A 26,708-nucleotide genomic window follows, 5' to 3' on the forward strand; every position below is an offset into this window, starting at 1 on the left:
CTAATGCTAATAGCGGCTAATAAGATTAGCGAGCAGACTAATTAAACAACAAAGGATAATGTTCTGCAGATGTCGTCACAGAGCGGATGCTTGTGAGGCCAATTAAGTGATCAACAGGATTACAACTTAAGGACTTCTCCTCAGTGGATGTATTTTTATATATTTCAGGGTTTCCTGCTTTTGTTGCTAAATTTGCATCAGTGAACAACAAGATAATAAAAATACTTAGGACCCATTAGGACCATATTATTCTCATGTTGTAGGTTTTTTAACCCTTACAGAGAATTTCTAGTAACAGCATGTAATCGACACCAACTAATGTATTTAACCCTACTACGATGGTTAATGACAGGCTTTTAATTTAATTTCTTAAACTGGACACGGATCTTGAACATTCTGAGCAGCCACAAACAAACAAAGCATTTATTTTCTTCATGCAAAAACAACCTTTTATTTAGTTTTAGATGTAAAATGTGTCAAATAAAAAAGTCCAAATCTCAATAGACAAATGATTAGTGGTGAAAGTTGTGAACAGGACAGAACTATGGAAATCCAGCACAATCTTTCCATAAACAATGTGATACGACCAGAGTCAACAGCTTATACATTCATTCTCTTTTTGGGACAAAACAAAATTGAAGAATTCCATTAAAATAAACAAACTAAACATAGGATACCACAACGTGTATCAGTTTGTAAATAATAAACACCTCATTGTGAGGAAAAAACAACCTTTGCCAAGGGTAGACAGGAAATATTCCTACTGTTTAATATATAAAATAAATATTAGGTTCCACTTGAACGAAGCCTAAGTCCACCTTAATATCCATAGCTGTCTGTCTAACAAGACACTTTCATCACTATGAACAAATAAACTCATCACTGGTCTACTGTACCTCCATCTGAACCTCATACACAGTGTAACAGCACCGTCAGTCTTTGCTGCCTCACGTTTTTCACCGTGACGCTGCATCAGCTGCTCCTCAGATGAACAAGGTGCCATCAGACAACCGTAACTTCAAAGCACTCGTTATCTGATGCCCTTAAAAGACAACACGTTCTGTATTCATTTGGCCGTCGCCACGTCTAGAGGAGACAAGAGGAAGAATGAAAAATGGCTTATTTCAGGTGGAGATCCACAATAAATGACAGAACACCCTTGTAAGTACATCTGCTGGTTGCTTGTATAAATCATCATCGCACATTTGACAATATCTGTGAGCACACTGAGGAAGACTTGATAAGTGCTATTTTATCTGCAAACTATTCGTACGAGGTTATAATGAGACTTCTCTAAAGTTTACTTTGATTCTGTTAAAGTAAAGCAAAACTTTAAAAGCACAAAAGTCACCAGTGATTTGGTTTGTGAGTGAAAAATCATCAGCAGTGTCATGCACACGTTTTACCTTTGCACGCGTCATAGAGCTGTAAAACATTTGATGGTAAAGTTATTGAATATTTGCAACACTGCCTATTTACCATATTGAATATCTAACATTTAAAATCACTTAATATTACTTTAAAAGTATTATACGTCTCAGAATACTTAGTTTTATGTTGCAGATTTTGTAACTATGAGCTTTTTGTGCCACCCAATTTCCAATAGCTTTAAAGATTAAAGACAGAGTAGCTTGTTTCTCAGGGTCTTACCTCATTGTGTGGTATACAGTGATGAAAGTCCACCATTTCTGAGACTAACTTTTCTGATCTTGTTGTGTAGAGTTGTCTGGGGATCTGTGGAGAGCAGACAATGTTTACAATGTGCTTCATTGATGTCATATTAAACCACAGGCAATTCAACCAGGTGAGTATGCACACTGCAAATGAAAGCAAGCAGTTTAAGATACAAGGATCTGACAGAGGAAAAAGAAGAAATTAAATAATCTACTCCAGGTGTTTCTACCAACAGCTACTACTGCACAGTTCAGTGTTTAAAGCATACACGCTGGTTGGATCTGTTCAAAGTTGTGAATCATGTGCGCCTTAAAAGTTGTGTTTCATTTTGCAGATGAAGACCTTGAGCAATGGACGTTCAACCACAAGGACCAGCTTCAAACAATGTTTTGATTGTGTTATAGTATTAAGACACTTTTTAAAGAGACAATTTTAATGTCAAGTTCCAAGTACAAACCAATGATGAAACTTGTGACAGATGAAAGCAGCACAATCTTTGCTTTGGTATTTATTAGTTTGTTAGAGCGTATTAGCCTGCAGGTTGAGGTTAGTAGTCGGTTTAGTGCCACACAGCACGATGTACCTCGATGCTCAGGTGTATATTTTCAATAGAGGCGAAATGTTCCTGCTCAGACTGCTGGGATTGGGAGGAAGCAGAACTTGAAGGATATGGTAATGTGGACACTTGAGTTAAGACACCATCATCATTCTCAAATACTGGGTTCTCCCTCAGAGTATTCTCAAAGGCATAGGGAGCAAGGGTGTGCCTACAATGTAAAGGAGATGAGGAGGTGAATGTGATCGCCTTTGAACCAGTAGGAAACACCCTGTGAATGACAATAAAAGGTTTAAAACATGAACAAGAAGGGGGCTCATACTTACACCAAAGTTATGGCCTTTCTGGTTTTTATACATTTCTTGTTGATGAATATTAAAACACCAATGACGGCGCAAACGAGGCAGAGGCTTCCCACGAGGCAGATTATAATTAGTGGAGGGTCAAGCGGCATTGACACCAGCTCGTTGCAGCGTTCTCCGTGGTAATGCCAGTATTTACCGACAGGGCATCTGAGGGAGGAGAGAAACAAATACACAGGTTGAAGGCAATGACAACATTTTTTTTATAAAAGTAGCTCCCAGTGACTCCATGTGACTGTTTTGCTCTCAAAAACCCTCTGAAATAAAATGTGTCCTAATAAACACCTCACAGCGTCGGCACAAATATGCATAAAACAATAATCAAGTCATCACAGATTTGTTTTCACAGCTCCAATCTCCCCATTTCAAATAAACCCACTTTTCTAATTAAACAACCAAGTGATCCTCACATTACAGCGAGTCGTGCCGCAACAGTCTTCATCATACATGCATGAATATGTAATTTTCTGCATATAAAGCAGCCGACACTGTGCAAAGCCAATTTCCACAGCTACATTCACATGTGGTATTTTTGGGACTGTATGCTGAGTCAATATATTTGCCCTAGTTGCTGATTTAGCTGTTGAATTCTTATTAGCTCATTTGAAAAAAGACACACTGGGCTGGTTAACATTAATAATGGCTGTGAAAAGCAAATATATAAACATGCTCATCTCTATAGCATTGATTGAGATCATTATTTTTTTTTATATGGATGACATGGTTCAAGAATGCCGTGTTTTATACACTAATAACCAAGCACAGTGCTGTATTTTATTTTGGAGTTTTACCTTTTTATTTACAATGTGTTAATGCATTTTGCGGTCGATGCTTTTATTTTGAAAAGACTGATTCCTGTCGTAATTGAGCCCGAATTAGTTTACGGACAATGTAAAGACGGAGAAGGAAAGGACAGAGAGAAATCGGCGCATAAATATGCATTTCACCCTTAGTAGCCCCTTTGAAAGAGGCAAGGTATGTTTGTGTGTAAAGAAGAGCAATTTGGATTGTTGCATGGAACTGAATGTGTACATTTGTTGTGTTTTATCGCTAAAGCTAAGGTTAATCAGAGTTGTTAATGGTTGTAAGAGTCTAGCATTTAGCTTACACGTTGTTTTGTCTATCTTCTAGCTCTTCGGGGAAGTTTGAGGGTTTACTCCCAATAAATCCAAAAAAAACTCATCTGTAAGTGTCCTTCAATCAGAGCGGTATGCTAAATACACTCTCAAATCTCACATGCCCTTGGGTGCATCATTAAGGAATGTTTTTTTTTAAGTCTCCTTTCATGCTTCTACCTGCATTGCTATTCAAGAGAGACAGATTTTCAAGGAAAAAATGGATTTAAAAGCTTTGATCTCTTCAAATTGGAATAGGAAAATGATTTGCCAGGCAGAGTGAAAATGTAATGTATGCTGGTAAAATGTCTGACTCATCTTTATTTGGTCAGCATTGTGTGTACCTGCAAGTGGCTCCGTGACCTGGGATTATTTCACACAGGCCTCCGTTCAGGCAGTAGTCCGGCTGCAAAGTGCAGGTGCTCTGACAAGGCAAACCGTCCACGATGACGTAGCCCGGATCGCAAAGACACTCGGCCTCATCGGTCCAGCTGTTCACCACGCAGCGTGAAAACTCGTTGCACGCTAGGAACTTGCAGGGATCTGCTTGGTCAGCTGCAGCAAACAGAGAGAGAAGAGAGGTTAAAGAAGTGTGAAGCAGAGAGGTGGAAGCTTATTCACGTTAATGCAGCCTTTCAGATTGAGGGGAGAAGTTAAAGGGCATTTTGATTGATGTGAGTGGAGGCTTTCAACAAGGTGTGTTTGTAATGAGGTCAGTTGTGAACTCGTCCAGATTTATACAGCAGACAGACAGCAGAGTGAGGAGGCGTGTTGTGGACAGGCACTCCGACCTTGTTGCATGAGCAAGCACAATCACTGCAAGTACAGACTATGGATTTCTACCCCGCACGCCGTGCAACCTGTAAACACATCTTCCAGAAGTCCTAGATTTCACTCCCAACAACAGGGGAATGTGCTTTTGCTTGAAGACTTACAATTTTAAGGAAAAGAAAATGGCATCAGTGTGAAGGGGTTGAATAAGCGAGGACATCTCACCTGGTTCTACTTCCAAAGAGCGGCTGTCAATTTCAATGTCAAGCCGCTTGGATGCGGCGTTGCAGAAGTCCTCCAGCACACAGTGTACCGCTTCTGTGACATTATAAGGAACCGGCTTGTCCAGTTTCATCTTGCTGTTCACCACTACGCTCCCATTCCTGAAGTTAAGAATCTCCAGCTGCTTAAATCCAGTCAAGTTGGATTGCAAATATGGCAAAAGCTGCAGGGGAATGAAAGGGAGAGCAGATTAATATGTGAGGAACTTAAACACCTTCTGTTTCATCAGTTTAGTCAACTACTTATTTGAATATTAATGGAGTTAGTGGTCAGTTTGAAAAAGCAGGACCATAGAATGCAGTGTTCCTGAAAAGCGGCTGGAAATCAAGATTGATTTCATTTTTGATCTACGGAGGACACAGATTTTTACTTGGCTATTTCGGTTAATTGACTTGTGGTGGTCAGTGTCAGTAAAGAATCCTCCTGAGAAACAGACCAGCAGAGCAGTGCAGAGACCTCACTTCATCCTGTGGTTTTGCTCCCACAATGGCAGAACTGAGGTTGTCATTTCACAGCTGATTTTTAATTATTCAGGTCACATTTTACGCTGTGAACGCTATGAATAGTTCATAATTAAATTTTGATGCAAGCATGAAATCCTGCCATTACTGTGCTGCCTGTGTAATTAGATCCAGAACAAAATTAGGGTTAACTTTATAAGCATGAGTATGAGAACACAGAACACGCTTACTGTAGTCAAAAAATAAAAAAAACAGCAAGAGAACTCTTGATTAAAAGATCAGGGGATTGAACAGTGATTTGCATGACAACAACTGCCTCAAGTCCACAAGAAATCTATGATATATGCTATTTGAGGAAAGCTTTTATCTAAAGTACCCTGTAGTAACATTTACATGCTATATTGCTGGTTATCTTTCCATCATCAAGTCACAACTGCTCTACGAAGGAAAAATACACAAATCAAGCTGATTCAAGAGCAGCCCATTTGACTTTGTGACACTGGGTTAAGAACAACTGCCATACCAACGTAAATGTGGTACTTTGTAAAAAACAAACTGTACTCTCAATTTAAGCCAATTTACCCACTTTTTAAAATACATTTTTAGGCTTTAACATATTAACAATTGATTTTTTTTACAACCACATTAATAAGGCAGTGTCCAAATCTAATTGTAATGAAAGGAAAAAGCAACACCGGAAATAACTAGCCTTATTCAGCAGAATAGCAGAAACTGTCGTCTCCAACACTAATGAGACTGACATAATTTAATGTGGCTAATCACAAACTTGTGTTAAATTATAAATTAACGTATTTACCTAGCTCATTCTTGAAAACAGCCAAAAAAAAGCTAAAGAAAAATGTTTATTTTTTTTCATTTATACTGCACTTTACTGCTTCTCACAAGGGAGAAACATACACAGCATCAACAACACCTGCTTTGAACAACATATCTCTGCAGCCTTGTTTTAATTTAACTTAACTTCACATTGTTGCATTTAAAATATCCCCACAGACTCAGGCTTGCAGCCGAGATAACCGAGAAGCCAATCTATTATGACTTTGGCCTGATGACGGTGGTGTTATTTAGGAGGAGAAGAACTTGACCAGCTCAGGTAATGGACCTGCATCAATGTTCATTGATCTGAACCGCTCTCCTTCCAGCCACTCGATGTTCACTACAGACGAGCCAAAACATCAAACCGCCGCAGTGTGAGAGGGAGAGATTACGATGCTTTAACAGGCCTGGCTGTCGAGCGGGAGATAAGGGGCCTTAAGGAGCTCTGCTCTGATCGGGTTACTTCACTTATCACTTGCAGACAGTTTACAGCGGGCTACTTCCCTGTAGCTAATAGTTTCTGGGAGAAGAGGTTAACTATAAGAGGGTCCAACATCCAGGACAAATGGGCAGCAGCTTGTAGTACAACTGGATGCACAGCTTGGTGTTAGGTCAGCCATTTGTCTCAATGCAGAATGTCACCAAGTTATACACGTCCTCAGTAGATTACCAGTCTGGCTTGATTGCCTTTCACCTAAGGTCAAAGTGAAGTTCTTTCACAGCAAACTTCAGTAGAGTCTCTACTGTGAGCTAAGAGTTACTGCAGACTCCTAAATATGCACATGACGTGACACAAACACAACCTTAATTTCATACTTTGACACAATCACACTGCTTCTCTGAGGTTACGCATGTATCTACTGGTTCTTGTGTTGGAAAACCCACTGAAACATCCCTTTGCTGAAAGATGAAAAATCACAAGGAATATTAAGCTGCCATGGAAATATTTTTTCTGTCGGAAATAAAGTCAGTCCAACCTCCATGTCCAATTTTATTGGTTGCTTCACAAACCAGTAGGTACAGGAGTAATGTGGCAAGAGAGAACAGGGAATTGGAAGCTACTGTGGGCTAATGGTTCATATATATATATGTATGTATATATGAGAGACAGTGACTATACAGCATCACAAATGGGCTCCAGTAGCCAGCAGAACATTACATTATGGTCATTTAAATGGGCAGTGTAATGTATGTTATTTGACATTTTTAGTGATTTATAAACCAGCTTGGGTACGTTTGAAATGCATTTGAATGGCCCATTTAAAGGAAGATATGTTGACCATTTCTAAAGGATTACTGACAATAGATGGTATACGGTAACGGTAAGTACTTACCAGTGCAAACGTCTGACCAAATTAGTTTTGCCGGGAAGCTAAATGCATCAGTTAAGGAGGAAAACTGCAGAAATCGTGGTTTGGGCAACCATTAAAGATTGGAGATGGAGTCATATTTTTATCAGTTCTGTCAGATAGATTGTTGCATGTAACTTGTGTCCGTGTATTCCTATAACCAGGATCTAGAGCTGACAGGGATAACCGGAAAAATGATCCATTCTGTTTCAATCAACCACACAAAAATCATCAAACCTGCAAAATTCCATTTTCTTATCACGCATAACTGAACATCTGAATGTAATACACTATTTCCCATCTATCTTAACCCTGAAGGCTTGTCTTTCCCTCTCAGAGAACTGCACACACCTGCCCCAGTTGCTCACATCCCCTCCTTCTCCTTGGCATCGCAGCAAACATGCAATCCAATTTGTATCGATGCACCTTCTCGGTTTGAGGCTGAGGCCTTTACATAACACAGAAGCACAAGCAGGGCACCTCTGAGCGAGCCTAAAAATACGTCCCCACTGATCAACCCTGGAGGTAAGCCTTGAAACTAAACCAAGATGGCAAGTGGTGCTTTTTACTTTTCTGTACACTAACGGGTGCAGGTTTAAAGAGACATGGTCCTCACCTACATGCCTTACTTACAGAAAAAGAGCAAAAAATGAGATTGTTTACATTAATTTTAAATGTGTGCATTTTTTTTAACACAGAAATGCTCCAAAACAAAGTGACTTCGACCAGTTGTGATCGATTTTATTCCACTGTCTTGTTGCATAGCTACATATATACAGTATACCTACTATTCTAGACAAGCCATTGAGCAACACTGCTGCAACATGCATGCAGATGTCCACACAAACTTCACTGACATCGCACTAAGCAGATTGGAACCATTAATAGCACAATGTGTGTGGTGCTGGAACTGACTAGAATTACTTAAAGCTTCTTACCTCGAGTCACAAACCAATGACTAAGGCAGACCCAGGTCTCATGATTCAGACTACCCTGGGCTAGTTTGCTCTCTACCATGCACAAAGCAACACAGTTTTAGCAACACAAAATAAAGCATGAAGCTGCATGACATTCCTATTCGATTTGCTAAGCCTATTATCACATTATTCTGTCACACATTAATTCACTCATTCGCCGTGCAGGTTTATCTTTAAGGCGTTAAACATGCACAAATGCACAGGCTGACATGTACAAAAATAAATTCTGGATGTTTAAACAACACTAACTGCATTTTCACTCTTACTGCATTAAATAAGAAAACCTGAAGAGCACTGTACACATGAATATGAAAGTATAGTTCTACATATATTTATCAGTGCTCGCTAAATTCTGATACAACGCAATTTCAACAATACATCACAAGAGCTTGACTGCACAAAGAAATGGCTGCAAAAGCTTTACTTGCAATGTTATTCTTTAAAGAAATAATTCAACATTTTAGGAAACATTTATTTACCTTCTTGTGGAAATTTATATTCAATTCTGTTCAATTTATAGACCTGATGTTACAACCAGAAGTCAGCAATGGTTAGCTTAGCTTAGCTTAGCACAAACACTGTAAACCGGGGGAAACAGCTGGTCGGATTTATTTTACAAGGGTCGTGAGGAAGTATTTCTTGCTTGGGTGCAGTGACCTTGGTTGTTGTATTAATTGAACATTAATTAATTAGCTTTAGAGGTGTTTGTATGCAGACTCTGATGCCTTTTGGATTTATGCTAGCTGTTCCTCACTGTTTTCGGTTGTGACGCTCTGCTAAGCTAACCGCCTGATTGTTAAACAATAAATCTAATGTGCTTTTTCCCAAAATAGCAAACTATTTCTGATCCATGTTTACCTGTTGTTTCATAAAACTTTTACATTCCCACTCCTAATAATATACTGTATTATTGCCCACAACTTCAGACAAATCCCCTGCAGATACAAATTTTATGAAACGCTGTGCTTAAATTAGCCCTAGTTTGTGCCTCTCATGAATAGAAACTCCTTTAAGACTCTTTTAACCACTTGAATGAAAAAATATATTCAGCGTGTTACAAAATAAAACATGTTTTAAACCTGTTTCCCGTGATAGGACTTTGCTTCCTATCAGCAGCCGGCAGCCTGTTATCAAAATTGTGGTTAAAAGACTCTGTGGGGACTCTGCAAACACCTTCAGAAGAGTCTTTTAAAGTCTTTTTATATGACCTTCTGGGTTTCCCAAACATCACAGGTTTGCTATTTTGTAAAGAAACTGATGGTTACCTCTGTAGCCCCAATGTACTATATGATCACACACGAGCGGCACAACCTGGGGCCAATAGGAGTCACAGAAAATTTAAAAATCATAAAAATGTAGCACAGACCAAGGCATTAAGGCAAATACATAAGGACAGACATTTACAGATTCAGCCAATAGACATGAGCAGCTACAGCAGAGTGTAAGAATGAAAGCAAAGCTGATTACTGCAGAAATGTTAGGTGCTTCCAGAATGTTTAGATACTGCATTTGGAAAAGGTTAGTAAAGAAACAGAAAGGTTGCGCACTCTCTGAGGCTATGGAGATGTAGTTCCAATATGGAAACGAAATACCGGTATGGAGGCTAAAGTCGTCTGTCTCCTAGGCCCAGATTTACTGGAAGCTCCAGGGTTTGGCGAGTTTCTGGACCCAGAGTGCTGTGTCTAAGTGAAACAGAATCATTTATCCAACTTTTTTATTCAACTGTAAAACAATGGCTCCTCTGAAATTAAAGCATTAACTTACTGCAAATCTGACCAGCAATTTGGCGATTGTTTAAAGCCTTATTGTAAATTATAACACTTTTAAAAAATACAATTTATGGTGAAAAAATACATTAAATATAATTTTCTGTAATTTTTAGGATAAAAAAGAAGCTGCAAAGATAAGGCTTACTGCACAGTGCATCCTTACTTGTGCAGGACAACAAAAAATCTACTTTAAGCACCAGCTTGGGACTACACAAAACTGTTTCTACTCTAATTAGACTTTCATCTAAACTTTAACATTAAATATTGCACAAATGTAGTCTGATCACACATTTCTGCTTGTTGCTACCAAAGCAAATATGAAAACAAAACATGGAGAAGCATGATGTCCAGCACAAAAGCTTGTGTACCTACCAGCTCGAGAAACGTATTCTCCAGTGACTTATATTCAGGGGAGCTCTTGTTGAAAAGGTCATCAGAAAACAGCATGTTAGTGACCCTCAAGCTAAAGAAAACCACCAACTCTTTGCTCCCCTCTACTGCTGCCATCACTGGAGTGCTGGCTTGTCTCATGGTGGGTGCAGCTGTGGATTCGTATGGACGTTCATCAGACTCTGAGGCGAATCCACTGCCGCTCTCCTCTTCTAGGTGCTTGGTTATTTCCACCTCCGTCTCATTCTGGCTCGGTCCTGTTTCCTCTTGGATGTTTGAATTCTCAGCAGGAAGGTCCACTGAGGCCGGGGTCTCTCCACTGTGTCCTCCACTGGAATCACCTCTATCCTCAGGGGCCTCGCCGCTCTCCACAGGGGATGGCAAAGACTCTACATCTGTTTCTGGTTCAGCCGCTTGAACTGTGTCCTCAAGGAAGGACGGTGTGGAAACTGGAGGCTCTGTGACAGATATTTCGGAAAGTGTCAGATCTGTAGACTGTGGCGCGTCGAGATTAATCACAGTAGGTGCATCAATCAGCCCTTCTTCAGGTTCGGAGCCAGAAGTTGCCACAGAAAGGTGATCATTCTGGAGCTCTGGATGTTCAGGATCTTCTAAAACAAACAGTCAAATATGCAGAGTTAAAAGCATGACAGGCAGGGCACTCTTCTATCACGGTACACTGTTTCAGCTAATAATAGCAATCCAAAACTTAGTAAAGCTCTTTGCTTTGATGATTTCACTGCAAGCTTAAGGCAGACTGAATCACAATTTTTCAGTTTTTTGTTGGTTTTGCTGCCAGCCAAGGCCACCACCTTTCACCATTTTTACTATTCTCTCCATGTTAACCGTTTAACACACAGGTTTGCACAAGTGTAACCTTCACAGAGCAGTTTGGCAGTTATTTTCTTTCTTTACAAGAGTTGGAAATACTGAAACCACTGTCTGATGGAAGTCAAAGAAGCAATAAGATCTTACACTCGAATAAAAGTACCGACACAGAGATACTCTGTTGCAAGTCTTGGCAAGTATTAGTAACAGAATGTAATTAAATTATTAAGGAAAACTTAGTGGTTTGGCACCTCCAATGGATATATAACTATGACTAAATTATTTTTTTATCAGCAAGGGTAGTGCAGTCTGTTTGGCTCCGTGAAGTTGCTAGGCAACTAGCAAAGATGCTGCACAGAGGCACATTGTAATGAACAAAGTGCTATTTAGAAAACAATGCAAGTCACGAATTGTTGTTTTAACATTTTTGTAAGTGTACAAACTAAACAAAATGAAAAAAAAACATGTTGATAAATCAGTTTCAAAAATGCTAGTAGCAAGATTTTTGAACATTGTGTGTGCTAACCTATAGTTGCTATAGAGCCAAGTGGTCATCAAGCGACTTACAGTTTTCTGTATTATATAGGCATGTGAGCGTTATCGATTTCCGTCTGACTCTAGAAAAAGTGACCAAAACTTACAAACTATTCCTTTCAGTAACTTCAGGGTTGTTTAAATGATCATACTTCATCCTGTCTGACAGCATCATATATTTTAAGCATCAACTTGTTCCAACACTTCAGTGAAGCTGTGCGATGTGTACACCGAGTAAAATATTCAAACTCGAGACTGTATGACTTTATGACTGCACCATTCCATCAAATAAAAGCGCCATAGATGTGTTGTGCATCATTTTATACGCATTTCTCCCGAAGCCTGGAGATACGGCTGACATACTTTGTATCTTTGGAAACTCCGCTAGAATTTAAAGTGAAGTTCTGCTGGTTTAATAAAGTTTGTCTGCACAGCATGAGTTTGTAATGACTTGACCACCGGCAGGTTGCTCGCTTGTTAATGGGGTTTAATATGATGCATTGCCTCAGCAGGGAGCATCTCCATGTGCAAACCAAGACCGCCAAGTCTAATCGTACAGCCATTTCCATTTCCTATGAGACTGTTCTCAAAAAAAAGAGATAAAAAGGCCACATTTTATTCATTTGGACAGTCCAATGCTGTGTTCTACAGTGATTCTTTTTATTGCATCGTTAGAAAGTCTATGAAGTTTTATATGAAACTTGAAATACTGTAAAATGAATCAGACAACTATTAGTGTGTTATATAGTTTAAGTCACACTCAAAGTTGAGGATAATATTTAAAAGGCCACATGAAATGAACACCTAGTGCATGTGGATTAATTGTATATAGAGTTTCCTACTGATTTTGCATTACATTTTCTGTGACGTATTTGCAAAAGAACTACCCAAGACCTGACTGTCGTGTATTAAAGTAACGAAATTCCGCTTTAAATGGTCATTTGAAAAAAAAACAAAGCTTAGTGTGAGAGTGCTTCCATTGTTAAAGAGACCATGCTATGCACATTTAGCGGTTCATAATTTTATTTTTGGAGTTTAGTAAAGTATATTTACATGCTCTAATGGTAAAAACGGCATTATTCATCTCATACTGACCACTGCTGCAGCACCTTTTCTCACCTTCTGTCCAATACTTTCTGTTTCAGCTGCTGTCTCTTTAAGAACTCCATTTTGAAAAAGCTGGTCTGCTCTGACTGGTCAACTGACCTGGAAGTGAGGCAACATAAGTAGTAGGGATGTAGCTCTAGCAGTAGCAGGTGTAGCAAAGAAGCACTGGCTAACTGCAAAGACCCTTCATATTGTTTTGAGGTGAGTCAACCTAGCCACGAGACAGACGTGATGCAAATGTGTTACATGATGATGTCAATAAGTGACAGAAGAAAAGATGGACTTTGAATAAAGTGTTTCAGGCAGGTGTTTTCTGTGGGAGAGTTTGGTGTGGACTTTGGGTTTTGTAAGTATGCAGCCTTTTTACATGCACAAAAAGCAACTATATATATATATAAAAAAAGAGCATAATATAAGCTCTTTATTTATTTTCCTGCCCGTCATTTGCCGTACTTTCTGGTTCTCAGGCAATCAGATAATGATGGAAACGTGTGCAGTAAGTTGCTCCATCCTGACGTTAATGCTGTTATCTTTCAGTAACTTGAAACAGAGTCCACACCACACTCTAATGTTTGGTCCGTCAATAAAGCTCTGAATTCTCCCGCTTCACAAACAACATTTCACCTGAGGAAGTCTTACCTTCTGTCACCTGCTCCTCAGATTCAGCCTCACTTCCATCGTCCTCTTCAGTTGGCGGTATCTCCTCCACCTCAGGCTCTGCTTCATCTTCCTGCTCTGTGACAGTTTCCAGTTTTGTTTCTTCTGCTACAACTTCACCAACCTCCTCAGCAACAGCTTCGGTGGGCTGCACCTCTACTTCTACCATTAAAGGAGTCTCCACGGAAGCGGCAAAAGTTGCATCTGGGAGGATGTTGGCGATGGAAGGCACTAAGGTGTGTGTTTCTGGTTTGACAGAGACTTCAAGCGAGTTTTCTATCACTGCCACAGTGGGGAGGAACTTTTGGGTTCCCTCCATTGAAGCTTTTGTGGTGATTTCCTTGGATACTACAGTCTTGATAGGATTCATCCCAAGTTCCGCAACTGGATAAACTGTGGTTACTGAAAAGGAAGAGTTAAAACATCACCTTTACCATTTTGACCATCCATTCAATATCTATACACTGCTTAATCCTCATTAGGGTCGCAGGGGTGCTGTAGTCTATCCCAGCTAACTCCAGGTGATTACCAGTCTATCACAGGGCTGCATATAGAGACAAACAAGCACACTCACGTTCACACTTATGGACAATTTAGAATAGCCAATTAACCGTAGCATGTTTCTGGACAGTGGGAGGAAGCCAGAGAACCTGGATGAGAAAACCCACGCATACACAGGGAGAGCAAACATGCAAACTCCATGCAGAAAAAATCCCAGGCTGGGACGCAAACCGGGGATCTTCTAGCTGCGAGGCGACAGTGCTAACCACCAAGTCACTGTGCAGCCTCCATTTTGAGTACTGATCTATTATAGTTTTCAGTTAAAATGTAAGTAAAATACCACGCCTACCAGTCTCAAAGCTGAGCGTCTGTAAGTCCAGCGGCAGTGATGGTTCCTGTTTTAAGGCCTTTACGATGATGTGCTTCAGTTTGGGAGCATTTACATCCTCGTCTGTCTTTGTGTCAGCCTCCTCAAAGCCCTCAGGGTCATCACCGAGCTCTGTTTCTCCATTAAAGACCACAGCGTAGCGCACAGACACATCCTCTGATCTGATCAGCACAACAAAACATGTCAGAAACCCTCACAACAGACAGACCTCACCGGTAATGGATGTTTGCTCAGGCAAGAAATTTCTGTGTCACGACCCCAAAAAGAAGATATTTTGAGAGATGCTATACTTTCCCTTGAGACATGAGGAATGAAATGTTTCACTAAAAGTCATGTAAGGGGAGAAACATGAGAAATATATGTTCTGACTCTCCAATACAACTACAGAGCAAAAACCTTTGTGCCAAACCTGTAGCACAGCTTCATTCAACTCACCGAAATCCCAGAACACGCATCTCTTTGAATCCTGGAACTTTTTGAAACGCATGAAGCATCTACAGACAGGAAAAAAACAGGTGTGATAGTAATGTGAGAATTTTCTATTCATTTTGTCTGGATTAATGCACATTTATAGGCCACGAAAACTCTACAACATAATATCTTAGGCCTGTAAAACCACTGATTTAGCTAAGATGTGCAGTGTTCCTAACCTTCATACAGGATTTCTGCTAGTGCTGGTGTATTTTCTGGTGCTTTTATGGTGCAAGTGCTGCTGCAAAGACTTGGTGTTGCAGATAATGTACTTAAACACATGATCGTAATTAAGAGACAGGCAGGAAAAAGTAGGGAAAGCGATTCGGGAGCAAACTAGGTGGCTTGGTAAGTATATTTCTTCCTTTCTGTAGCATTTCAAGCTGTCTATTCCAGATCAAACATACATTTCTTTCAAAAGAAACTGTATATATGTGACTTTTCATCAGTGAAAGTCATTCTTAAGTTCTTCTTAAGTCATTCTTCTTGAGTGTGGCAAGAGTCTCCGTCAATGCCTTCTGAGTCAGAGATAATCTATATGATTAGATTTTACTATTCCAGGCTCACAGTCATTTGGAAGTCTTATCTTAAGTCCCTTGGTTGTGCCCTTAAAGCTGTTAAATCAATCAGGGTGAGTTTTACACCCGACAATACAATATAATGAATGCAGGCAAAAATATCCTGCTTTGTTATGCAAAACTGTGCTTTTATTTTGAAGGAGAAAACAAGAGGAGCAATTTAGAGAGGCACAGAGGAGTGTTTTGTTGTTGTTGTTGTTGTTGCTGCTGCTGAGAAGAGGCAAAAGGTGATAATGGAATTTCAAGGTTACATTGTCAGCACTGAAAAGCTGTAAAACCACCGTTCTGCTACTGTATCAAGGGGCTGCAGGTGTGTAAACTCACTTTCTGTGTGAGCTCCTGTGCAATGTTGTTGTGCTGTGGAGCTGCGGGGTCGCTGAACAGTTCGCTGTACGCCGGATCCACAACGGTGATGCTGAACTCAATAATGTACTCCTCGTAGTTCTCTTTCACCATGTTGGGATCCTCTTTAGTCTGGCAAACGTAAAGTCAGATGACAGTACTATTGACTTTGTGTCTTTTGAGTGTCAAATGAAAATAATAAGGTGAACTATAATTCTGGAGTGAAAACTTTTGGTCTACTCACCATCTCAGGCTCAGTTGGAAGCAGAAACACAGGAGGAGTCCAGGTGCCTGAGACAAACCAAACCACCGGTTGAATTATGATGTTAATATGAAAATCCACTGACACCTTTTGAGCTCATAAAGTCAGTTAATTGCTTTCATTGAGGAGAAATGATTATGATGGGTTTAACTCACATTCTCTGTCTGGCGAGGGAGTTACAGCTAGCATTCTGCAAATAAAAGAATACTTGTTGTTAGGACTAATGGCTCCTGTGGTACTCGGTCTTTAGAAACAAACCAATTCATTTTCAGTGGAAGCTTTTAGGGACATGGCAACAAACGGGTGATAGTGTAGAGTTTTAATTCAGCAATCTTCATGTGTAGCATCCATATTTAATTTTCCTAAGATCCATAGTGATTTTTTTTGGATATGCTGGGGAAAAAATTGGCTTTGTTTGAAGATTTTTATTAATATATTAGTTAGTTAATAGTTTATTTCAGGCAATGACTTTCAGACAACATGATTTCAATGCAGGTATCATGTACACAACAGTAACTGGACAGGTAATACATGTCCTTACATAGCCCATATAGAGTGCCTGAAAGGGAGTGGGAAGAAGCAAACTTATTTAATCCCACCCCCTTTTACATAAATTATAGACATAATTTCAGTGTCGCTTCCTGTTCATTTCTGTAACATAAACTCAAAACAACATGAATACAAGTACAGATAAATATGAGGTAAGTGTGTGACAGAAGTATTAGAAATATAATTGTATTTTGGAACATTTTTAGGGAACATGCTCTGTTGTTTTGTTAGTAATCACAAATAAAAACACAACTCCTGGTGATTATTTTCCACTTTGCACAGCTACACCCACTTTTTCGAAGAATGTTTGTACCTACCCTTCACTTTCACCCTCCTCAGCCACTCTCTGGAAATTAAAAAAGAGATATCAGCTGTTACATCTTTACATGAAATATTGACGGGAAAACAACCATGCAGCATGAGCATGTTGTTGTGTCAAGTGGATGTGTAGAACACTATGCACTCACTCTGGCCACCATGTCCAGGTGCTCCTGAGAGCTGCTGAAGTTCTTGGCCAGGTCGTCCATGCAGAGGTTTTCATGTTGGCAGGTGTACACCCAGCTTCTGTACTCCTCTGAATCTGGGACTCTGTCCAAGAAGATTCGAAACGCTTCCCAAATCGCTTCCTGACAAACTGAAGACAAATAACTTTTTTTGTGGAAAATATCAGAAGAAAATCCACCAGGAACACAAATAAGTATGTTTGTGAGGCCTAATCTTAGGTAAAACAAACAAAAGATGACGAAAAATTGACTTTTTGGCAACAGTGACAGACAGCATGGAAATTACAGCGAGATGAAATCAAATAACTGAGGAGAAAGAAAATATTTGGCATTTCTGCTCGTGGAGGTTTAGTCATGATTTAGAGATTACAAATGGTTTATTACTCCCTTTCGCTGCAGCTTTATATATGAACACGACACATTATACCTCACAGATGTGTTTAGTCACAATGGAGTAATGGAAACAGCACAAAAAGGTAGTATCGCTTGTTGTTTCAGAAATGTCAAACTGTCTGTTTAGAAGTCATTGCGTGTCCATGACATTTTTGTGAATATTAAAACTTGAGCACAAATACCCCCCGAAGCCTCAGCACATTTTATCTGCCTCTGTGGGTGAAACAAGCGTCACATTGTCCAATATCTTGATGCCTGTGGGAAATTTATTCTCTGACAAACTCATTCCTGGAGCGACGCGATTACCTCCAATACACCAATTTAATCTGCCTCATTTTAAAATCAGATGCCATGGCAGCTGTTGTGGAACAATTTGCATCACAAACCAATTGTAACAGCCAAGGTGGCAATCTTAGCCCCTTAAATTACCTGCAGTCCGTCTCTCTTGGACATTGGATGTTTGCAAATAAGTTCATTATATAAAGTGTCTCTGTGTGTGTCCCCATGAGTGAATAAACAGCTAGTGTATCATGAAGTGGCATTCCGTCAACAGCGCAAGGCTGTCGGCAATTATATCAAATAAACATCACGCTGTGTGCGTGTGTGCACATTCATTGATGAGATTTAAAGAACTGTGCATATTTGAGGGTATTAAAATATCTGTTTCTCATCATTGCAAAATGTTCTGACGGCAAAAATCATCAAAGCAGAGCGATTTATTCAGCAGCTAAGACAGCTCTGTTTGATTAAGTGCTTAATTCTCGTTTGACACAGAGTCAGTGTTTTAGGAAAGGCTTATTTATTGCACCATGAGATGCTTCATCGTGATTATGCAAAAAATGAAACTTTAAGAAGTGAATTTACAGTAAAAGTTTGCATGGAAGTCTAACAGCAGCCACTTCCTCGTACCTCTGAGTTTGTAATAGGCCCGGTGGCTGCCGATGACGGCTTTCATCGTCTCCTGAGGACACACTTTGACGCCCGTAGTGAAGACCGCCGACCTCTTGGCCCGACGTCCGTCCTGCTCTGCTCTGACGTTGGTTCCATGTCTGATTGGTCGAGAGGCTTCCAGGAAGTGCCGGTACTTTATATCCCTGAGTCCAGAAAAACCATGATCATGAAGGTCTGCAAGAGGAGAGTTGAAAGGTTAGGTTTATTTTTATTTTTTACAGCAGACAACACTGTTAAATTACAGTAAGCAGGAATAATTAAACTCTTCATGATAAGTGGCTATAATTTAGTGGACTGTCATGTCAGTGTGAGATCTCTCTGTGTGGATGATTGGTGTAATTAACAACTGATGGGTGACAATATAGAGACACAACTGCGCTCCATGTGCTAAATGCCTTGTAGTTAGTGACATACTGTGCATAAATTAAGCCAAATGGTTTGTATTAAGATGGAGCTTGTTCACAGTTTAATCTCTTGTGGCAGAAGAAAGCAGAGGATGCTGGGAAAAAGCTTTTCCAATATAGATAAATGTATTTGATTTTGAATTATCCGTCAATTTAAAACATGTTGCAGAAATGTTGTGGAAAGTATCAGCAAGAGAGGACCGTGTTAATGGACTGCTCCACCTGTTTTAAACCTAAAGATCATTTTTTTTCGTCTCAAGGATCACTTTTTATCCTGTCAAAACGGCTTTATAATGGTGTGTGTGTCTCTGGAAAGTAGTTTAAAAGTCGGAGAAAACAACACTCTGTATCAAAATGCAATTAGATTTTGAGTATCTAGAAGAATGCTGCCTTGAATGTACCTCAGAGGTGGGAAGTGAATCCTCAAAAAAATTTTTACTGCTATGTGTTCAATGTACAAAGTGGAAAAAAATAAAGTTATCAACCAACATGTTAACTTAGTTGAAGACTAGGAGCAACAAAAGACAAAAGCTACATCATGTTTTAGACACAACACTAACTGTATTTATGAGAAAATGTGGACGACAAGGTTGAAAAACATCGAGTTACCATGGAGGAAATCTGACTTCTTGCGCTGTTCTTTGTTTTTTTTTTCTAGTAGAATATCAGAAACTTTGAGTTCCCAGTTGCTATCAAATGCAGCATAGGAGCATCTAATTGGAACAACTCATCCAACTGCATTATTAGAAGTTCACAAGCTCATGTCCTGAGTGAGAATCATCACTGTAGTGCTTCGCTGGCTCTTGCTGCTCCTGCAGCTGTATGGAAAACTGAATTACCAGAGTACTCCTTTAAATAATACCTTTTACTTGTCTTGTTGTGTTAAGAATCAGGAGCAGCAATTTAACTTGACAGATACTTAATCCAACAAGGGGCCTCATGGCTGCTCTCTTACTGTAACTCACCAGCTGCTTGCTTATAAACAGCTTTTGCAGAAATCTATTTAAAGACCGTAGAACACAAAGAAATCCTCTCTAAAGTGCAATTTGAGCTTTAGAGTTCGGTGTAGTATGAAAACATCTGGAGCCTAAAGGTGCTGGTTTGTGACTGAATGGATGCTTCAGTGCTTCTGAGATGCAGACGTGTGATGCCCTTTCATGATTTGACCCGTGCACATTGTATCACTGAAGCCGCCATCCAGGTGTGAATGAGCGGAAATGCACGCGTGCGGATTACCGCTGAATAAGGATGTGCAGCAAACCTCAGAGATTAAAACGAGCCGCTGCAGTTAGCAACATCAATCCTGCCACATGAAAACATTCAAGCAACAACACTGACATGCCTGTTTCCATAAATGATGTCACTTGGACACTGAATGAGGAGAGCTGCCCTAATTTTCCGGTCACATTAGTAAAGAAAATAAGTTGTAAAGCTCAGTCACACTCGTGAGGCATTACATGAAATGTAATTCTGCACCGTTAACCCACTCACAGCACAGTTACCCCACTGAATAAAGCTATGTAAGGAAGACAGGCTCTCATTGTGATGCCAGGTGGAAAGGACTTGTTAAGACAATAGGATTTATTTATGATACTCCGGTCATCGAACCCAAATAAGAAACTGTGCCTCCTCCGGGTTATCAAGCAGAATGAAAAATTAAAAGAGCAAGTGAATGTAAACAGCATAATCACCGTTACAGCTGCATTCGACACAGAGCTCTCAGCTGTATTTTCTTCTTCTAAACAAGAGGGCCATGTTTGGAAGTAAATTGTTCATGTGCAAAATGATATTCTGCACCAGAGCAGAGCAGATCAAAACTGGACCACAAGCAGCTGCATAATACAGAAGCAGTCCAGACTCTGTGTGTGTGTGTAAAGTGGGAGCATGTTATGAATGTGTGTGTATTGGCGTCTGCAGTGGGTGAACGCAATAGAATAAATGCCCGTACAAGCAAAAGCAATGCTGAACATAAGCAGCTGTGGCAGGAGAAAGTGCCTGGGGAAGATTTTATTGATCTAAACGTTGCGTGGCAGTTATTAATAAAATACTGTGGGAGCCCAGCAGTGTGTGGAGGTTTTTAAATGCTGAAGATTTTCCTCTTTGAGCCCGGCACCTGTGTGACGAGTCACAAAAGTAAAACCCTATGACATCTTCTTCTTTTAAATCACTTCTTAAACCCCGCTTTCATGGGCTTGCTTTTATGTGACGCTTACTTTTAGCTTCAGTTAGTTTTCTATTCTGTATTTATGTACGATTTACCTTTTTATTTCATATGGCCTCTCTTGCTTTATTTAAATCTAATCTTAAAATATAATCTTCAGTTTAATTTGTCAAATTTTAAACTGCCTGGTTCATTTGCTTGATATGCATCCTAATCTAGCTAATTATTTATTTAATTAACTTATTGTTCTTAAGTGTGTTATTATTATCGTCATTATTATTATTATTATTAGAAGTAGTAGTAGCCATAGTATTATTCTTATTCTTATTATCTTTTTTGTGGTTATTTTTCTGTGCAGTCACACATAAAACCTCAATCAGGGTTTGTTTGGTTTAGAATGTGTTTGTTGGCACATTTTGATACTAGACTGTAATCTCAATGAAACACACAATCGGTTTGGATTGTTCAGCGATTATCAGTTGTTTAAGCCGGATAAATTCATTAATTTTTTTTTCGACTTTAAGTTACCACGTCTGCTGCTTCGGTCCTCCATCCTGGTTTGGCCAGAGGAGGTGGCTGAGTCTGAGCCCAAATATCAAGTCTCAGGAAAAGGAACTGACCATGAGCTTTGGCAACATGAGGGGGAAATAGTGCTAGTTTGTCTTAGTTGTTGTTTTCTCATTTGTGCTTGTAATACATCTGATCATATGTTTTCCACTTATCTCATTTAGTTCGGTCCATTATTTCAGTGAACTCTTCTTTGGTTTGACTTATTGTGGTGTAGAATTCTTTAATTTTGACTTCCTTAAGTGGCCGTTATTTACTTTGTCATTTGACAACTCGGTCCCTAACAACCTTAGCCTAGCCGCGCTAGACAACCCACGGCAACGAATTTAATTCTCTGCCAGGGTGGGTCTAGTTACCCTCCATAAGGCTCGAGGCTGGATGCTCCTAAAACTGGCCGAACCAATCACCATGAAGTGTAGAGTCAGAAGGCGGGCGTAACTAAGTGACGACAGATTCGCGACGATTCTGACAGAAACAACCGGAAACAACTAGCCTAGCCGCGCTAGACAACCCACGGCAACGAATTTAATTCTCTGCCAGGGTCGACAACAAAAACGACAACAGTCGTTGAGCTCCATTAGCACCGTCTCTGAATAATCTTTCTGTTAACATGTCTGTAATATACTTGAGCTTCACCCATTGACTGTATAAATAAGGCTTCACCGAACTACCGCATCCTCTGATTTCCGGCGCTCTAGGAGCCTATTCGTTGCGTTGATTGGTTGTATACCTACCCAATTGCTGCAGAGTGATTTGATAGACAACCTTTTAGCCCGCCTCCCTCCCTGTCGAGCGTGCCTAGACCCTTGCGTCTTCAGAGCATGGGTCTAGCGCGGCTAGGCTATAACAACCTGGCTGTAGAACAGTTGTGTGTTTGGGGTTTCACAGGAAAAACACAGAACAGCCCTCAGAGCAGCCTTAAGGCATTATTAAACCTGCACTTTTGACAAAACTTTGTATACAAGTGAAATCAAAATGAAATCTGATGATCCTGATGCTCTGATTACATTGATGATAGAGTGATGACAAACTGTTGAATGACACATTAGCAAGATGAAGCCTTTTCTCCTTATTTTGTATCATTTAGGTTTTACACTTCTAGACAAATAAATCAAGCAAAAGGCCACCTTTTCTCAAGGAAATAATATTGTGATGTTTCATAGATGACCATCTGATAACTAAAAAAATCTGGTACTTTATTATTTAGGTGGGTGCAGCCCTAATACTGACAACATTTACACTGAAAAATAGTTACAATTATTGTAGAATGGATCGTGTAGCATTCATCTGGTTTGAATTGTGACATTACATGCAACTGTGTTCTGCTATAGTGCCAGCTGACTGAATGCTGCAACAGAAACCATATCATGGTTCTTGCACACTGTGTTGTCATGTTGCTGTTACATGACTTGTGTGTAAATTTATATTGTCACAGTGTTGAATTCATGTGGAATATGTGTGATGATGGAGAAGCTTCCGATACGAGTACACAGACAACTGACCTTCGTGAAGCTTGTAATGTTACATTTTGTTGCACATTGTGCGTTTGATATTGTGTCATCTCCTTTATGATTTCATAGTATAACTAAGTAGGAATGTGCTACTAGTCATTTACTGAGGAATTAGAATCAAAAGGCTCCAAACTCAGCTATTAATTGATGCCTTTGCTTGGAAAAAAAAAAGTGCAACACATAAATAATGATCTCTACAATGAACAATATTGTTTTCCTCAAATCCAAATTTGGCCCGACCCCAAGAACATGCAAACAGTGTGTGGGCGTTGACACTGTAGCCTGAAAGCTCTACGGGCAAATATCCTCCGGTTTAGTGACGGTCAGGCAGACCCATTCAGGAAATAATTTCCAAACATTTCAGTTTGTCGGAGGGTGGTCTGAAGTTCTGCCAAATCATCTGTGTTTTTCTAAAGAATCACATCAAAACATTTCAATGTTTCTTTTTAGGAAATCGGGATGCTTGAAGCCTGACGTGCACATGCACAGACACGAGGCTCAGCGCGGGAGTCGGAGTTAGGGGGGGGGAAGTGTCGGATCGGGCCTTAATGCCCAGTGCAGCCGCAAAAAGACCTCACAGCAGAATTACAAGCCAGAAGAGATTAGCGTCCTACGGCACGGGGAACAGAATGGCTTTTGTTTCCTTCAGGATAATGAGCTCGCCCGACCACATCACACTGAACAAGACAGCCCAGCACGGACGGAAATGTTATCACTGGTGAAATGATGCCATCTTCCTCAGCGAACCTCTATCATTGCCCATCTAATTCGCAGGGAAAACTCGTGACCTTAAAAGAGGTTTCGCTATCTTCCTGACATTTGCTCGACTTCTAAAAATGAAAGATCTTTGTGAGGATGAGCTGGCACTTTGCAGCGTGCAGACAGAGTTCTTTAGATAGCAGACACAGTCACTTCTAATTGGAAAAGCCTGTTGCTGCTGAAGTGGATCGCCTCTTAAAGTTTCCTGTCATGCACTAGAACTTATTTGATATAAAAGGTCTCAGATTCTTACCTTTGATTTAACTTGCTTGCAGGGTAAACAGACGTGTGTTATTGGCTCACTATTTTAAGAAGACAAACACACCTGAACTTGCAAAAACTGTTGCCCTAAAGTGAGCTTCATCTAACAAGACGTTCTAACAGTGCTTATAAAAAAAAGCTGTCCATCACTTAAAAAGACAAATATTGAAATTTGCTGCATCAACTCAGAAGTCTTCTCTTTTTCCAGTCACAAATCCAGCATTTCTACAGGCTTCTTACCTTTGATTTGACTTGCTTGGAGGGTAAACAGACACAAAGCGAGGAATAATCCTGACTTCAAAAGCATGTTGGGCTAATTTATGTGTTTATCAAGCCCGAAGTTTTCATTTGCAAAGAGACTGTTGCGAACAACAGTAAAATCCAGAATCTCTTTATGTCAAGTCCATTAGCAGAGTGTGCACGACTCTCCTCATTGGTGCTGGCGAGCTGTCGGCACGCACCAAACAAGGGAGTCCACTCCACTCCTATGTTTGTGCTCCGGCTCAGTTTCCAAAGTAGTTAGTTCCTGGACGGTGTTGGATCCCAGTAGACCAGTAGAGGTGGCTGCATGGATGGATGAGCAGAGGGAGCGAGGGAGGGAGGAGAGGTAGAGGAAGCCGAATCTGGGAATGAATTTTGGCTCAGGAGTTTCCTTCTTTGCTGTCAGTGTGACAACAGTGACGAGGTTAAAAAAGCAAGCTCCGCTTTCGGTTTAATCTCTTTACCTTCTTCTTGGTGCTTGTAATCCCTGCAGAGCCACGTGGCCGCCTGGCCTCATCCTGTTAGCCACCTTCTGGACCCTCATCTGTCAGCTAAACAAACTTGGGAATCTGCCAACCAGTCAAGACCAGATAACTACTCCCCCCGAGTCGCAGCAGTTTGATCACTGACATCCAGCCTCTTTGTGCATTCTTGTTTGCCTCTACAGCCAGGCTGCCTAACTCTTTCAGCCTTCCTCCAGGGTGCCCAGTAAATCCCTGCCTCTCAGGCCAGTGATTTGGGTGTCAAATGAGGTCAAGATTGCAGTTTTGCTCTGCACTGTAAACCACGCGGCCAGCCTAACAATATGCCTCCTCTGAAGAGAAGCATCTACATTTAACCTTGCCCTTTCTTTCTTCTGTTTTTTGACACTAGAGAGCCACCTTGATTGTCCTTCTCTGTTATCTATCCCTTTAACCTTGAACTATAGTAAACAAATGAGCCTGACAGCAAGTCCTGAGGTGTTTTTAGTTGCTCAGTTACTCCAGTTGCACTGTAAATTATCCTCTTCCCATTTGTCCTATCGAATGAAACTTGCTTCTTTTAAATTTAAAAAAAGGAGTAGTTAAGAAATGATGGCTGCACTGAAAGTAGTGAGCAGAGAAATGTGTGGCCTCCTTTTCTCTTATGGTCGGTCAGGGTGGCACGGCTCCATGTAGTTAGTCTCCACCCTCTCGTCTTGAAGAGGATTAGCTGCCCTTCTTGGTTGTTAGCAATTTTCTGCAGTAAATAAGATTGTTCCAGATATACATAATCTGTCCAGGCAGGTTTCTGACCCAGTAATCTGAGCTAATGATTGTTGCCGAACTCTCGAGTGGCACGTTTTAAAGCTGCATTAATCAGGGCTTTGTGGTCATTTGGGGCCACAATTCCACAGCAACTTAAACATCATGCAAACATGAACTTTAAAGATGTTTGTATGGCTAATGTGTTAGCAGAGAACTGCCAGTTTACAAATCCAACAGGCATGGAACAACATCAGCATCTCTGGAAACCAAACAAAAAATGTCAGATGTTCAGTTTTTCATCTCCACTAACTCAGCTTTTGTTGTTTTTTTTTCTTTTGTTGTTGTTGTTTTTGTTTTGTTTTGTTTTTTCCTGATAACAGCTGTATGTTTTAGCTGAAAATTATGCCAACAGAGAGTGAACCAAAAAAGTCTAAAAACTTGAGGCGAACTATTTCCAGGAACATTTCCTGGAAATTCTAACATGTTTTCTGGAAATGTTAAAGGAATTCCCCTGAAATTTTCCTTTAGTTTTTTTGTGGAATTTTGGGGGCAATATTCCTGGAATTTAATGGGAATTTTACTCAATTTTCAGAGGAATTTTATGGCGATTTTATGTTAATTTAATGGTAATGTTATAGTCATTTCATGAGAGTTTTATGTGAATCTTATGGCAATTTCATGTTAATCTTATGACATATTTATGGAAATTTCATGATAATCTAAGAGGAATTTTCTGACTTTTTTTAGGGAATCTTATGGCAATTTTTGAGGAACTTTCTGGAAAATTTATGGGAATTTTGCAGGATTTTTTTTTTTTAGAAATTCCAAGAAAATTTATGGGAAAGTTTCTAAGCAAAACTAAAATTTTGCAGGAAAGTTTTCAGGGGAAATTTCAGGAAAGTTTCCAAGTAAAAGAGAAAGTTTCCAGGAAAGTTTTCAAAAACAACAGAA

The 26,708-nt window shown here is 40.0% G+C and overlaps 2 protein-coding genes across 4 annotated transcripts in view; one reads left to right on the forward strand and one right to left on the reverse strand.

Moving 5' to 3' along the window:
* The window catches only part of cga (glycoprotein hormones, alpha polypeptide), a 121,311-nt gene that overhangs the window by 14,032 nt on the left and 80,571 nt on the right, over nt 1-26,708 (forward strand). The window lies entirely within an intron of this gene.
* Nucleotides 429-25,493, reverse strand: impg1b (interphotoreceptor matrix proteoglycan 1b). 3 transcript variants are annotated; one of them, XM_051953661.1, is made up of 19 exons: nt 24,511-25,493; nt 18,566-18,781; nt 17,228-17,394; nt 17,078-17,106; nt 16,367-16,401; nt 16,194-16,240; nt 15,932-16,081; nt 14,994-15,052; nt 14,520-14,719; nt 13,652-14,071; nt 10,526-11,154; nt 9,977-10,066; nt 4,704-4,923; nt 4,052-4,262; nt 2,557-2,742; nt 2,258-2,441; nt 1,651-1,734; nt 1,407-1,425; nt 429-1,086 (listed from the first exon to the last, which is right to left on the reverse strand). In XM_051953661.1, the coding sequence occupies exons 1-19, from the start codon at nt 24,575-24,577 to the stop codon at nt 1,067-1,069; spliced, it is 3,033 nt and encodes a 1,010-aa protein (XP_051809621.1). In that variant the 5' UTR covers nt 24,578-25,493; the 3' UTR covers nt 429-1,066. The 3 variants fall into 3 exon arrangements, with proteins under 3 accessions (XP_051809621.1, XP_051809619.1, XP_051809623.1); XM_051953659.1 differs by lacking the exon at nt 1,407-1,425 and having other exon boundaries at nt 24,511-25,492; XM_051953663.1 differs by lacking the exons at nt 1,407-1,425; nt 9,977-10,066 and having other exon boundaries at nt 24,511-25,492.

This window comes from Acanthochromis polyacanthus, chromosome 1 (assembly GCF_021347895.1).
Source record: "Acanthochromis polyacanthus isolate Apoly-LR-REF ecotype Palm Island chromosome 1, KAUST_Apoly_ChrSc, whole genome shotgun sequence".
Taxonomy (NCBI): Eukaryota; Metazoa; Chordata; class Actinopteri; family Pomacentridae; genus Acanthochromis; species Acanthochromis polyacanthus.

Excerpts from the sequence above, each read along its gene's own strand:
- impg1b (XM_051953659.1), bottom strand. The coding sequence starts at position 24,577 with ATGCTTTTGAAGTCAGGATTATTCCTCGCTTTGTGTCTGTTTACCCTC. Across the intron at positions 4,263-4,703 it reads CTCTTTGGAAGTAGAACCAG|CTGACCAAGCAGATCCCTGC; the intron begins GTGAGATGTCCT and ends TGTTTGCTGCAG. Across the intron at positions 1,087-1,650 it reads ACTGTATACCACACAATGAG|ACGTGGCGACGGCCAAATGA; the intron begins GTAAGACCCTGA and ends TGTCTCCTCTAG.